This window comes from Tachysurus fulvidraco, chromosome 5 (assembly GCF_022655615.1).
Source record: "Tachysurus fulvidraco isolate hzauxx_2018 chromosome 5, HZAU_PFXX_2.0, whole genome shotgun sequence".
NCBI classification, from domain to species: domain Eukaryota; kingdom Metazoa; phylum Chordata; class Actinopteri; order Siluriformes; family Bagridae; genus Tachysurus; species Tachysurus fulvidraco.
Genome location: NC_062522.1, coordinates 29,143,301 through 29,155,978, shown reverse-complemented (window position 1 = coordinate 29,155,978; position 12,678 = coordinate 29,143,301). Strand labels below are relative to the sequence as shown.

At 37.4% G+C, this 12,678-nt stretch overlaps 2 protein-coding genes across 6 annotated transcripts; both read right to left on the bottom strand.

The window, feature by feature from the left end:
* Window positions 1-516: 516 nt before the first annotated feature.
* Window positions 517-5,592, bottom strand: zglp1 (zinc finger GATA like protein 1). Of its 4 annotated transcripts, none has more exons than XM_027133481.2 (6): window positions 5,447-5,592; window positions 4,610-4,674; window positions 2,854-4,167; window positions 2,542-2,651; window positions 1,484-1,574; window positions 517-1,203 (listed from the first exon to the last, which is right to left on the bottom strand). In XM_027133481.2, exons 3-6 carry the CDS (start codon window positions 4,149-4,151, stop codon window positions 1,074-1,076), a joined length of 1,629 nt encoding a protein of 542 aa, XP_026989282.2. In that variant the 5' UTR covers window positions 4,152-4,167; window positions 4,610-4,674; window positions 5,447-5,592; the 3' UTR covers window positions 517-1,073. The 4 variants fall into 4 exon arrangements, with proteins under 4 accessions (XP_026989282.2, XP_026989284.2, XP_026989283.2 ...); XM_027133483.2 differs by having other exon boundaries at window positions 3,100-4,167; window positions 5,447-5,590; XM_027133482.2 differs by having other exon boundaries at window positions 2,944-4,167; window positions 5,447-5,587.
* Window positions 5,593-7,494: 1,902 nt separating this feature from the next.
* Window positions 7,495-11,116, bottom strand: fdx2 (ferredoxin 2). Of its 2 annotated transcripts, XM_027133519.2 has the most exons (6): window positions 10,975-11,116; window positions 10,485-10,774; window positions 9,343-9,397; window positions 8,859-8,965; window positions 8,438-8,525; window positions 7,495-8,202 (listed from the first exon to the last, which is right to left on the bottom strand). In XM_027133519.2, the coding sequence occupies exons 2-6, from the start codon at window positions 10,657-10,659 to the stop codon at window positions 8,046-8,048; spliced, it is 582 nt and encodes a 193-aa protein (XP_026989320.1). In that variant the 5' UTR covers window positions 10,660-10,774; window positions 10,975-11,116; the 3' UTR covers window positions 7,495-8,045. The 2 variants fall into 2 exon arrangements, with proteins under 2 accessions (XP_026989320.1, XP_047670360.1); XM_047814404.1 differs by having other exon boundaries at window positions 10,485-11,047.
* Window positions 11,117-12,678: the final 1,562 nt, after the last annotated feature.

Here is a 12,678-nt window from a genome sequence, read left to right as displayed (position 1 = left end):
AGTGTTACAATTAGACGTGTTCTTTTGCAGTCTGTTACAAAAAAATATTTCACCTCTTATCATATAAAACATAGGATTTCAGGAACAAACTGTATTTGGTGCTGCATTACTTCAAAGAAACGTGACTTTATTACAATATTACTTTTAATATCTGGTGCTTTGACTGATAACACCAACAAGCTGATTAGAAGAAGTAAACAGTTTCTTGCACTGTAGTCACACCATTAAAGCAGCTTTTTTGGAAGATTATGGAAAAGCCGCCCTACAGCGGACACTGTAGTTCTGAGTGCCAATAGTTTATCCCTGAGTGCCAATAGTAAACCCCCACCCCAGGTTTAAAACTCGGCACGTTTTCGAGCGATTTACACCAAATTTTTGTCCAAAAGTATTGGCACCCCACCGGGTATTCACGTGATGTCACATGTAGCCCCGCCCCCAAAATAAGCTAAATCAAAAAGTTAGCACAAAATGGACATGTCATATATCAAAACACTCAGCACAATGAGGAGAACTTGACACGTGCAAGCAATTTAATTTTCAACCAAATCCAAGGTTTACAGAATAACTTCAACCAAAGAGAGAAGAAAATAGCAAACAGGGGTTTTGTTAAGACAATTGTAATATGCATGCATTTAAGGCCCAAACTGGCTACATGTTACACAGCAAACAGACAAGACGAAGTGCAAAATTTAACCACTTCTACAGCCACCACATTCTCAGAAAGTTTGTTTAGAGGATCATAAATAATGAAGGTGCTTAAATTATTTTGTAAGGAGAAGAAGCAACAATTAGTAAGATTGTGAATATTATGTTTCTCACATACTCAAGAATAAGTTTAGACTAACAAAAAAAAAAAAAAAAAAAAAAGACAAATATTTGCTTTACAATATTAAAGAACAATTCCAGCTAGCTCTTTTACAAAAACAGACAGACATTACCAGAACATAATAGCTTAACTTTCATATAGATGTAAAGCTGAAAAATACTTTATAGACTAGTGCACACATTTGCTTTATAGGAATATTCATGAATAACCAAACGGAAGTTCAAAGTGAAAACCCAGGTCCGGCCTATCATCCAGCTCGTTTGCTTTGCGGGGCAAGTTGGAGGAGATCTCCACACTTCAAACACTTGGAGTTGGAGCTGGCCTCCTTCCGTGGGATGTTCCAACATTGCAGACAGCGTACGCGGTACTTCTTATACCTGTCAGGTTCAAACCAGGATTTCCACTCATTTCGAAACCTTTTTTTTTTTTTTTTTTTTTAAGTTTTATTTGGCTAGATTAAAACTAGCTCAACTGAATAATATTGGTTTGGAAAGATAGTCTTTGGGCTCACATGCTTTAATTTTGGCTTTTCATTAAAGAATACAAGCAGCTTTACAAAGTTTTAAATAACACTACAGCACAAGTCTAACAAATTATCCATAGATCGCTTTTCTGCCCCCTTACACAAGAGCCCATCTACACGGTTAGCAACCTCACCTGATCCCACAGGCATTGCAGAGTGGAGTACCATCTTCCGCGTCTCGCCATAAAGGAGTCTTCCTTGTGCAACATGATGCACAAATCTTCTCTAAACAGCCAGAATCATAGCAGCAGAATAAATATTTCATGTACATAATCACTACTAGCTATGTGCAGGTTTACAGATGTGGTAATCATGAATGAAGGGTTTCTACTCATAAGACAAAAGCCAATATGAATAAGAAATCAGAGTTTTAAAAAGAAAGCTATTCATTTGATATCGATAAACAGTTGCTTGATTAATACATAATACATTAATAGATTGTGGTGTGATATCTGGTAGAAGGACAGGTGACAAATACGGTGATAGAAAAAGAAAGTGAGATGGAGTGAGTGACAAGTAGGTAGATGTAAGTAGAACCTATTAATAGAAAGCAGAAGCAAGAGTGCGATGCAGGAGGACAACGAGTGGGTGTGTGTTTTACTTGTAGATGGAAAGTTAAATGGATGGAGAGTGTGTGTGGCATTGATTGCGTGATCGATGAAGTGAGAGTGTTATATCTACACTGACTGGGTGTACCTTAAAATCCAAGGAAGGGTAATATTTAGAAATTTTGGGTCATTATACTAATAAGCTTTATCAGCAGAACAGAACATCCACTCAGACTCAGCCATGTCCAAGTTCTACTCAAGTCAAGAAGCTTTTATTGTCATTTCAACCATATATAGCTGTTGCACTACACGGTGAAATGAGACAACGTTTCTCCAGGACCATGGTGCTACATAAAACAAAGACAGAGCTAAGGACTTAAGTAGTCCAGGCCACAAAGTGCAACATGGTGCAAACCATGCAGGACAAGACAAAAGACAATAGAAATGGCGCCCACCAGTATAAATACCGGATGTTCAAACAATATTGCGTGTTCAGAAATACTAGAATGATCGGTGTTATAGCAGCAGTTACCGGAGATATTGTAAAGTACTTTGCAAAACAGAAAACAACTACTGTGAGGTTAGAGCACCATCGGCTGATGGGACAGGTTACGAATAGAAAATGAAAATAAAGTGAAACTAACTGTACAGACTGGAGGAGTCACTCTCCTCTTCTGAGCTGCTGGTTCGCTGGGAACTCTGCAGTGATCTGGACCTACAGCTTCTGCTTCTCCTGCCACGCCTGCACAGCTTACTAAAGAAAAGACCAAGGACATTTAAACAAACAAAGTTCACCAGAAGGGACACAATGCACATAAGCATGATTTACAGAACCGTGTGTAATGAAAATCCGTATGACGGCAGCATGACCTCCATAAAATCTCATAGATAAATATGATTACTTAAATGCTAGCTTAGGAATCAATCAATTGTATAAAACCATACATCCAAGTAACCTGAATTTATGTACAGTGAATTTGTAGTGCGTTATGGCGTCACATTTAAAAATCCCATATGTTGTTTTGTGTAGAGGACATGGTGTTTGCCTGTATTTGGAGGTGATAAGGAGGCGGCACTTGTCTGTGCTGTGATCCAGCTCTGTGTGCATGCTGAACATGACTCCCTGAAGCCCTGGATCATTTAGATCAGGGCTCCGTGCAGGGTGAGCCTGCTTCCTAGGTGTCCTCCTTTGATTACCCCACCTGGACTGGGCAGAGATCACTGTACGAGTCTTTTCAGCCTCCTGAAGTGCCTCATCTTCCAGGTTATTGTTTAAATCGGTTCTCGGTGGGGGCATTTCTGAAACGGGTGTCCATTTACACTCTGCATTTTCACCCTCATTGAAAGAAAAGCATGAACCTTCATATTTTTCCACAACCAGAGATGATGTAAAGTCAACGGAGCTTATTTCAGGACTTTGTGCAACATCAGATATGGACGAAAGACTCGCCATTTCATTCACACCCTCACCATTCTCTATAGTGTGTTCACAAACTTCCACTTTTTTTGTCAAGTCAAGCGGTAACACTGATGTGTCTTCCAGGGAACAGTAGTCAGTCCTTTCGTCACTCATTACTCTGCTGGAAAGTAAACTATCCTCTGTGGTCTTGAAAATGAGTTCTGTGAGATCATCTGCAACTTCGACTGCTGCACTTTCACCGTTTTCACTGGTGCTCTCAATTGACTGGTGATCAGATGGATCAATGATGTGTGGAAGAGAAACATCAGACTCCACGGCATATTCCATTGCATCAGCTCTCACGGACACTGGAGAAGAGGAAACAACCGAAGGAAATGAGGACCATTCTCGTACAACATCTCCATCTTCAGGTTTAGTGTCCATTTTAGTTTTGTGAGTTTGCAAGTCTTCATCCTCTTCATGTGTTCCACCAGAGTGCAGCAGTCTCTCACACTGGAGATTTATGAGACTCATGACCTCCCATGGACTACTGCTCAACATTGAGAAGGCTCCTGTAAAGCTAGGCTGTGTTTTGACAGTTCTTACTTTATGAAATTTGTCCTCAAAGCTAGTTGAGTCGTGTGAAACGATAGTCTCTCTGGTGCCATCATGGAGTTTATCCACGTCCAGACTGTGCTGTTTTGGTGGTGCAACAAGTTTGGTGGCTTCCTGAATTAGGTACAAGATAGAAGATGGAGTCGTGCAAAGGTCTTCGGGATCCATGTCCTCTCTGGTACTTTCTGAGGTATTGGGGCAGTTTATGAGATCAGCTGGATTGTTAACTTCTGAACTCATGCTTCTTTGCTGTTTTCTAGGACAAACAGAATAAAGCTTTAAACAAGTGAATAAACTTATGCTTCAACTTCAACTTGCTTCATGATTTAAGCTGGCTTTACAATAAGAAATTTGAGAGTCAGCAAAATGGTCATCGGATGCCTTAGTGTTAAATTTACACAGCCACATCAAATTCAATGTGACCAAAGACGTCTTTTACAATGTGTTACTTGTCTTCAATAGCAAAATCAGACAAAAATTGTACCACTGGACCATTACACCACAGTTTGTCTAGAAATTAGAATTTCATGTTCATTTCCAACTGAAAACATTACTGCGTGACCTAAATATTGAAATCACAGCAGTGTTAACTTTATAAAATCAATCATGATTTTTTTTCCCCTCTTTTGTTCAAATGCTGTAAATTACTTGATGCATCTTATTAAACATGGTGGCATTTAATAAAGGAAAACATTTACCTTACAGTTGTTTTTATGTCAGACAGTTGGAAAGTGAATGTCTTCAAGCAGTTTTTTTAGTTAACCTAAAACAACAAATAACACTTAACACTGTACACAATAGATGGAGTTTTTTCCCTTGTTGCTGGACCAAAAGAGAAATTTTACACATTTCATTTTTTTGGACCATGTCTCTTACTCATAATTATATAACTACTCTAAGATCTACAATACTGTTTGGTGTTATGACAGTAAAGCACTTTGTAATCTCTTGCACTTAACAGTATAAACAAAAGCAGATAAGCAACCGATTATCAGAAGATCATCATCATCATCATCATCATCATCAAACTTGTACAAATGTTATATGTACAAGTTTGATGATGATGATGATGATGATGATGATGATGAAGAATGAACTTGTTAAACTCAATAAAATCGACAATGTTTCACAGGAACATATAGCACCATGTATATTATTATTATTATTATTATTATTATTATTATTATTATATGCTATAACTTCTGAGGCGATTAACATTCACATGCGCGCGTGCACCTTCACTGCACCAGGTGCATTCAACAGGTATAATTAACGCTAAAAAAAAAAAAAAAAAAAAAAAAAAAAGGCTTTTTTCAATTAATACAAAGTATTCTAATTAATGCAATTCCACCACTACAAGTCCCAGACGTATCTACGGATATATAAAGTGATCTGGCATCACTGGTTATCCCGTTATCACAATTCAGCTCCTCTCATTAGTCTCAGTACAACAATTAATCTGTCATTACATCACTGAACAGCTGAACAACAAAACACTTTACCAGACATCAGCCCAAATATAGGCTACACCTTACCTAATAAAAACTAACTCGCTGTTTTGTTTCTGGGTTGTTGTTTTGTTTTTTCTTTCTCCCTTGCAGCGTTTTCCAATACATTTATATTTTTAAGATGCCCTGTAGCGTCACGTGAGGATAACACGTCACGTGACCACCAGGTGTCCAGGTGTTGCTAGTTTGAGACTTAGCCAATTAAAGCAATTTTTAAAAAAGCAGTTTAGCGACTTAATTACAACTGAAATTACATATTACGTGTGAATTAAATGTTTTTAATGCTAATTAGCTTAGGCAAACATTATATTTTCATAAACTTTTTTGCTTAAGTTGGTCAAACCAGCTATCAAACCTCTTTATATGATCAATATTGATATTATGCAAAGATAAATTCCTGTGGCCAAAGTTACATCATCGAAAACAATTATGTTGCACAAATTTTGGGTTTGATTCAAAAACGTATTAGAGACCATAAATTGTGTGTGGTTCTGTGTCATAAAACAAAAATAAGTCATATATCTCTTAATACTAACCGAGGTACAAGTTTCGTTACATGCTTCTGATTTAACTTAATAAAAAGTTCATTCATTTTTTTATTTAACAATAAAACAGAGTTTTATGGTTTAGATTTATTTATTTATTCGACAGCAAACATTATGCAAAAAGCCACTTACAAGTCAGTTGCAGCTACAGATGGGGGGTTCAGTTGTTTACTTACTGTCACAGTGGGCTTCCATATTTAAGATGTGTGAGATTATAAATGTTATGTATATTAACAGTTAAAACCCGTAAATTGATAGCATGATGGCTTTTATAATAGTTCCCATGGCATAAATACTGTTAATATGCATATTCTGCCAGGCTCAGAGAATTAATTCAATTGTTTACAAAATTAAATTTTTGTCATATCTTGTCTTGACTCAATTACACAGACGAAGCCCTGGTTTGAAAACCAGCTTTTAGACAATTTTTCTCAACAACCAAACAGCCCAGTGACATCATGGCTTTAACTTAACTAACCCTAGCCCTGCTTTAAATTCTACAATCATCCCGATCCCCAAGAAAACCCTCCATCACTGGACTGAAAGACTACCGGCCTGTCGCTCTGACATCTGTCGTCATGAAGACCTTTGAGCAGCTGGTATTGGCCCACCTAAAGACTGTGACAAAACAGCTGCTGGATCCCCTACACCCAGATTGGTGGATGACACAGTCAACATTGGGCTGCACTACATTCTGCAATACCTTGGCTGCCCAGGGACATATACCGGGATTCTGTTCGTCGACTTCAGTTCAGCTTTTAATACAATAATTCCGGAAATTCTCCACTCCCAGCAGAGGATGTACTTTCTATGTCAATTAAAGAAGTACTGTATGGTCTGCCACAGAAACTGTTGATGCTGTTCTATACACTGTAGTCATTGAATCTGTCCAGTGCACATCCATCACGATCTGGTTTGGGTCTGCAACAAAACGGGACAGGAACGCACTGCAACACAGTTTAAAAAAATAATTGGTGCCCCCCTGCCCGCTCCCCAGGACTTGTACCATACAAGAACCAGAAACCAGGCAGGAAACATCACTACTGACCCTTTACATCCTGGACACAACCTCTTTCAGCTCCTCACTTCTGGCAGGTGTTACAGAACTTTGTTTACTAAAACTGCCAGACACAGGAACAGTTTCTTTCCCCAGACAATCAACCTGATTAACAACTCACCATAATTATATTCCCTGCTTCATATCTATAAGTACTGCATTATCAGAACTGTCAGTCATCACATTATCCGTATGTTACACACACTACTGCTGCTGTATATTGTACAATAGCATAATATTGCACAATATTGTTATTTGCACTACCACGCACTCTCACACTATGTACATAACTAATCTGTCATATTTTGTATTCCTATTTAATACCCGTACTGTCTATATTGTCTCACATTGTCTGTATTGTCTCATATAGTCTAAACTAAATGTATAGTATAGTGTTATTCATGTCTGTTCTTTTGAGTCACAAACAGCTGGAACCAAATTTCGTGTGTGTGTCAACACACTAAGCCAATAAATCTGATTCTGATTCTTATTCTGATAAATTTTTAGCCCTTGAGAAAGATGAATGCAAATTAACACATTGGTTTAAAAAAAAAAAAAAGAATAAAAATAAAACATACTAAAAAAAACAAAACAAATGAATGCTAGACCAACTTTTATCTTGTGATCTATTTCATTTTTCCACACATGTATAAGGAAATACAAAAATTGTGCATCTGGTTTATGTGCGTAACAAAAAAATGTCACCTTCGCTATCTTTGGAATTTGTACAATAATGCAAGAGAATTTCAATACTCTGTGGTGGCTCTAAAACTTCCCATTCAAGCTGTTTAACCAGTTTCAAAAGGCATTTCTATGTTCCTGGTAAAAAGGACCAAGTGCTTTTCTTGATCCAGATTTACCAGATATATGGGTGGAGTGTCTGGAAACACTTGGAAAGAGAAATATCAGATTGATGTTGTGATGTTCTCCACACTGCGCCTCCGTTCTTTAAACGTGAGAGTCTCAGTCCTCCTCATAAGAAGTTTCACACGTTTGAGCAGCCTTTACTTCAACCTGATTTTTCTTAGTGATGTTGGGGCTTGTGACCATCAACATAGAAGTTCCGCGTGATCTTTGGAAGAGTCAGCTCTATGCCGTCCAGCTCGGGAGTCAAAATGATCTGGCAACCAAGACGGGAGTTCTCCGCCAGCATTGGGGCCATGTCCAGCATGTCATCCTCACTTTAAAAGGTTAAAATATATTACAAACACATGAGATGCATAGCACATGCATATGAAGGAAGGGCTGGCTAATTAAATTAACTACATGCAACACTTCCTACAAAATACCTTTATGTAGCTTTACTTAATGATACAAGTGCACGTACAAGGAAGGTGTTGATTATAGGAACAAGTGCTGCGTTAAAGGAACTTAAAAATCAAAATGTCTATATAACTCTAATGTACCAAGTATTACCTTTCTTCAGGCTCAGGAAGCTTATCAAAGTACTCAAAATTGACATAAACGTGACACGTGGAGCAAGCCAATGATGCCTCACAGGCCCCTGAAAAAGCAGCAGAATGAGTTCATGATCATCGGCAATCCATGCAGGCTCTTTATAAGCAGGGAAAAAAAACATCTTTGAATTTAGATTAAAAATCAACATTGCCTTGTTTGTCACTGTTACATTACACATTTCAAGGATTCTATGATTTATGACAATCTTAATGTGATAAAAGGAGGGGGGGGTCATGTACATATATGAAAAGAACTAAATAGGAAAGCAGTAAGTGTCCCTTTAATTTCATTAGCTTTGTTTATTATAATATTAGAACCTATTATGCCAGACTGACAAATACAAAACTATAAAAACGTTAGAATCGTTATAAAAGTTCACCTTCAAGACTGACGCCATGTCTGTGCGCTAGATACAGAACGTTGTCTCCTACTTTTGCCTTCACCGGTATCCTCTGTCCAGAACGGTCAATAAACACCACATTAATGCTGCAGCAGAAAGCATTTAGTTTAGTTTAACGGTTTAATCAGATGTAACGTGTAGAACTTGCATCTATGACATTGTATACAAAATTAATTATCATATAGACAGTAAGTAATATTTGACAATGATGTCATAGTGGATATTCAATAGTGGATATTCAATAGTGTTATTGCTTACAGTAGATCCATTCATTGATGGAAATTACGTCACACAATATGTAAATAATAAAAATTTGTGCTACCATCAAGGGCTTGTAGAATATTTTCATATTAAAACCTGTATAGAAGTTAAAATTAACATGAATGTTAAAGAACTACCCCAAAGATTCGTTCGTAAAGCTTATTTTTAAGTTGTATAAAAGGGGAAAGGTGAGGAGACGCACACATCCTCATCTGGCTCTTCTACCGTTGAACCGCCCTCGTCAATCTGGTGCCGACCTGCAATGAGAAACAATGTCAAATCAGGACAATATGTCGACAAAGACCACTTATTTACCTAGTAAGTGCTTGGAGAAGATTTTGTCCTCTCTTAGTCAATATGCCATTGTGACATTTCCCTGAACATCCTAAATGCTAGGTCAAAGAGCTTGTGGAAAAAATGTACACCGTGACAACATGTGATTGTCGATTCTGTCTTTAAAAAATGGGATGCTCTCTTCAGGTGAGAAGACAGACTGTGTCCCTGGTGGAGAAGATTAAATATTTTAGGAACCTATTCTCAAGTGACAGGAAAGAAAGAAGAAGGGAATATAATTATAGTGAGTTGTCTGGGGAAATAAACTGTTCCGGTGTCTGGCAGTTTCGGTAAACAAAGTTCTGTAGCACCTGAGAGAAAGAGGTTGTGTCCAGGGTGTGAAGGGTCAGTAGTGATGTTTCCTGCCCAGTTTAGAGTTCTTGTATGGTACAAGGAGATATATATATATATATATATATATATATATATATATATATATATATATATATATATTAAATTACTCATGCAATATATATATAAATATATATATATACACAGGCACAGCAGCATTACATTTGATGTACCAGACTGAAGCAGTGAAATAAGAGCACAGAAAACACATAGTACAAAAAAACTATGTCCCAGGACCCAGTGGAGAAATTAAACCAGCTTGGGAATATCTGGAAATCGCTCAGGAGAAGCTGAAATGTGTCCCTGGATCAGATAGAGGAGTCTAGACTGACTTTATCAGCCGGTTGCAGAGCAGGAAAAGCTGCAGGAAGACATCAAGATAAATGAGCTGGATGTATAGATCATAGCTGGATGTATTGATCATAGCTGGATGTATTGATCACAGCTGGATGTATAGATGGATTAATGGATGCCAGTAAAGATGATAATAATATTGCAAACACAACTCAACACCTTCATGAAAAGCCCACAGGTAAGACGAAACAAGTCTGACATTAAAAACAACCCGTTTTAACACCTGGCCCAGGTGAGAAGCGCACGTGCGCCTCACTGCTGTTTACAAACACTTACTTTTGTCTGATTCCAGATCAGTTCACTTACTTATAGAAGTCTGTAACTGTCTGCTCGGTGCTGAGAAACGGCGACTCGGCTTTGCTATCGTGGCACCGTTGCAAATGTTTAACCGGTTAAACGGACAAACGCGGCATTGAGGTGCGACTTTAGCCAGTCTTAAAGACAGTCCGATGGTCGCCCGGGCTGCAGCGGAGGCCGCCATGACAGTGCCTGGTCGAGTGATTCTTCTTCTTCTTCTCTTGTGAATGTAGCGGACTGTAGATTGTTCTCGCCGCCTAGCGAGCAGCGGTGAGATCAGGCGTCCGACATATTAACTTCTAATGGGATTAAAAGGTGTTCTGTATAAATATAGATTCAGCAGACACAATAGACTCAGTCGAATTAATGATACACAGAATATATTCCAATTGAAAATTGAGTGGATCAATAAAATGCACTGTTTTTGTTTTGTTTTTTTTTAAAAACTGGATAAAGTTAGAGACAAGTGATTTTTTTTCTTAGCAAACTTTGTACACACGGCGGAGATGAGAAGCAAAACCCCAGAGTTTAGTGTTGCTTTATCACAAAGTCGTGTTCCCTATTTGACCACCAGGTGGCGCCAAAACGAAGAAAATGCACGTGAAGAACAAGAACGTAGAATAGAATAGAATAGAATAGAATAGAATAGAATAGAACTAATCTGATCGAATCATCTCTTGTACACATTTTTTTTTTTTTGTATATTTGTTTAAAATGGGTAATGGTACAATACACATTTTCCTTTCATTTAAGTTCATTAAACATGTTTTTAATAAAGGTCTAAAGATGTGTAGGCTTACTATAAAGTCCAAAATCTACCTTTCTGCCCTAAATACAAAGAATGTAGTAATGTATTTAGCATAAACAAAGAATATGTCGCTGGACATATTGGACTGGTGTTTAGAGGGTTTGAACTAGACACACCAAAGTTGCTATAGTAAATTATAAGACTGGCCTCTACATGTGTGCCAAATTTCATAACTTTCCTACATACGGTTCTATGGGCTGCCATTGACTTCAATGGCAGAAGAGGAATCATAATAATAATAATAAAAATGTAACGATAACAATAGGTGTCTACATACAGTACATACAGTTACATATTTAGCATATACAGCATGAGTCTGAATTTGTGTGTGTGTGTGTGTGTGTGTGTGTGTGTGTGTGTATGTGTGTGTGTGTGTGTGGGTGTGTGTGTGTGTGTCATCGTCAGTTGTGTGCTGATGGCTGCAGGAGATCGAAAGGAGAGCATATTAGATAGAAGCAGCCACTTCACTGAAAGCCATAGAGGCCTTTGTTTCAAACTGGCAGAATTATTGTTCTGAGGCAAACAGACTTACTGTATATTTTTCGGAAGAAATTATTATCACTCTAATTGTGAAGCATGACACCAGTGCATTCCTAACAATTATTGTTGCCATATATATATATATATATATATATATATATATATATATATATATATATATATATATATATATATATAATATTCAGGTCTTGTACTTGTTCCTCTGCATAAATGCCCGTAGATATATATATATATATATATATATATATATATATATATATATATATATATATATATATATATATATATATATATATATCAGACTCAGAATCAGGTTTATTGGCCAGTGTGTTGATATGCACAATGAATTTGGTTCCAGCTGTTTGTGACAAAAGTACAGACAAAAATAACACTATACAAGACAAGAAAATACAGACAATAACAAGACAATATAGATGATGTGAGGGAATATAGACAGTATGAGTATTAAATAGGAATGCAGAATATATGACAGATTAGTTATGTACTGTACATAAAGTGTGAGAGTGCATGGTAGTGCAAATAACAATATTGTGCAATATGCTTTTGTACAATATACAGCAGCAGTAGTGTGTAATATACAGATGATGTGATGACTGACAGTCCTGATAATGCAGTACTTATAGATATGAAGCAGTGAATATAATTATAGTGAGTTGTTGATCAGCTGGGGAAAGAAACTGTTCCTGTGTCTGGCAGTTTTAGTAAGCAGAGTTCTGTAACACCTGCCAGAAGTGAGGAGCTGAAAAAGGTTGTGTCCAGGGTGTAAGGGGTCAGTAGTGATGTTTCCTGCCTGGTTTCTGGTTCTTGTATTGTACAAGGATATACAGTTGTATGCAAAAGTTTAGGAACCCCTGACAATTTCCATGATTTTCA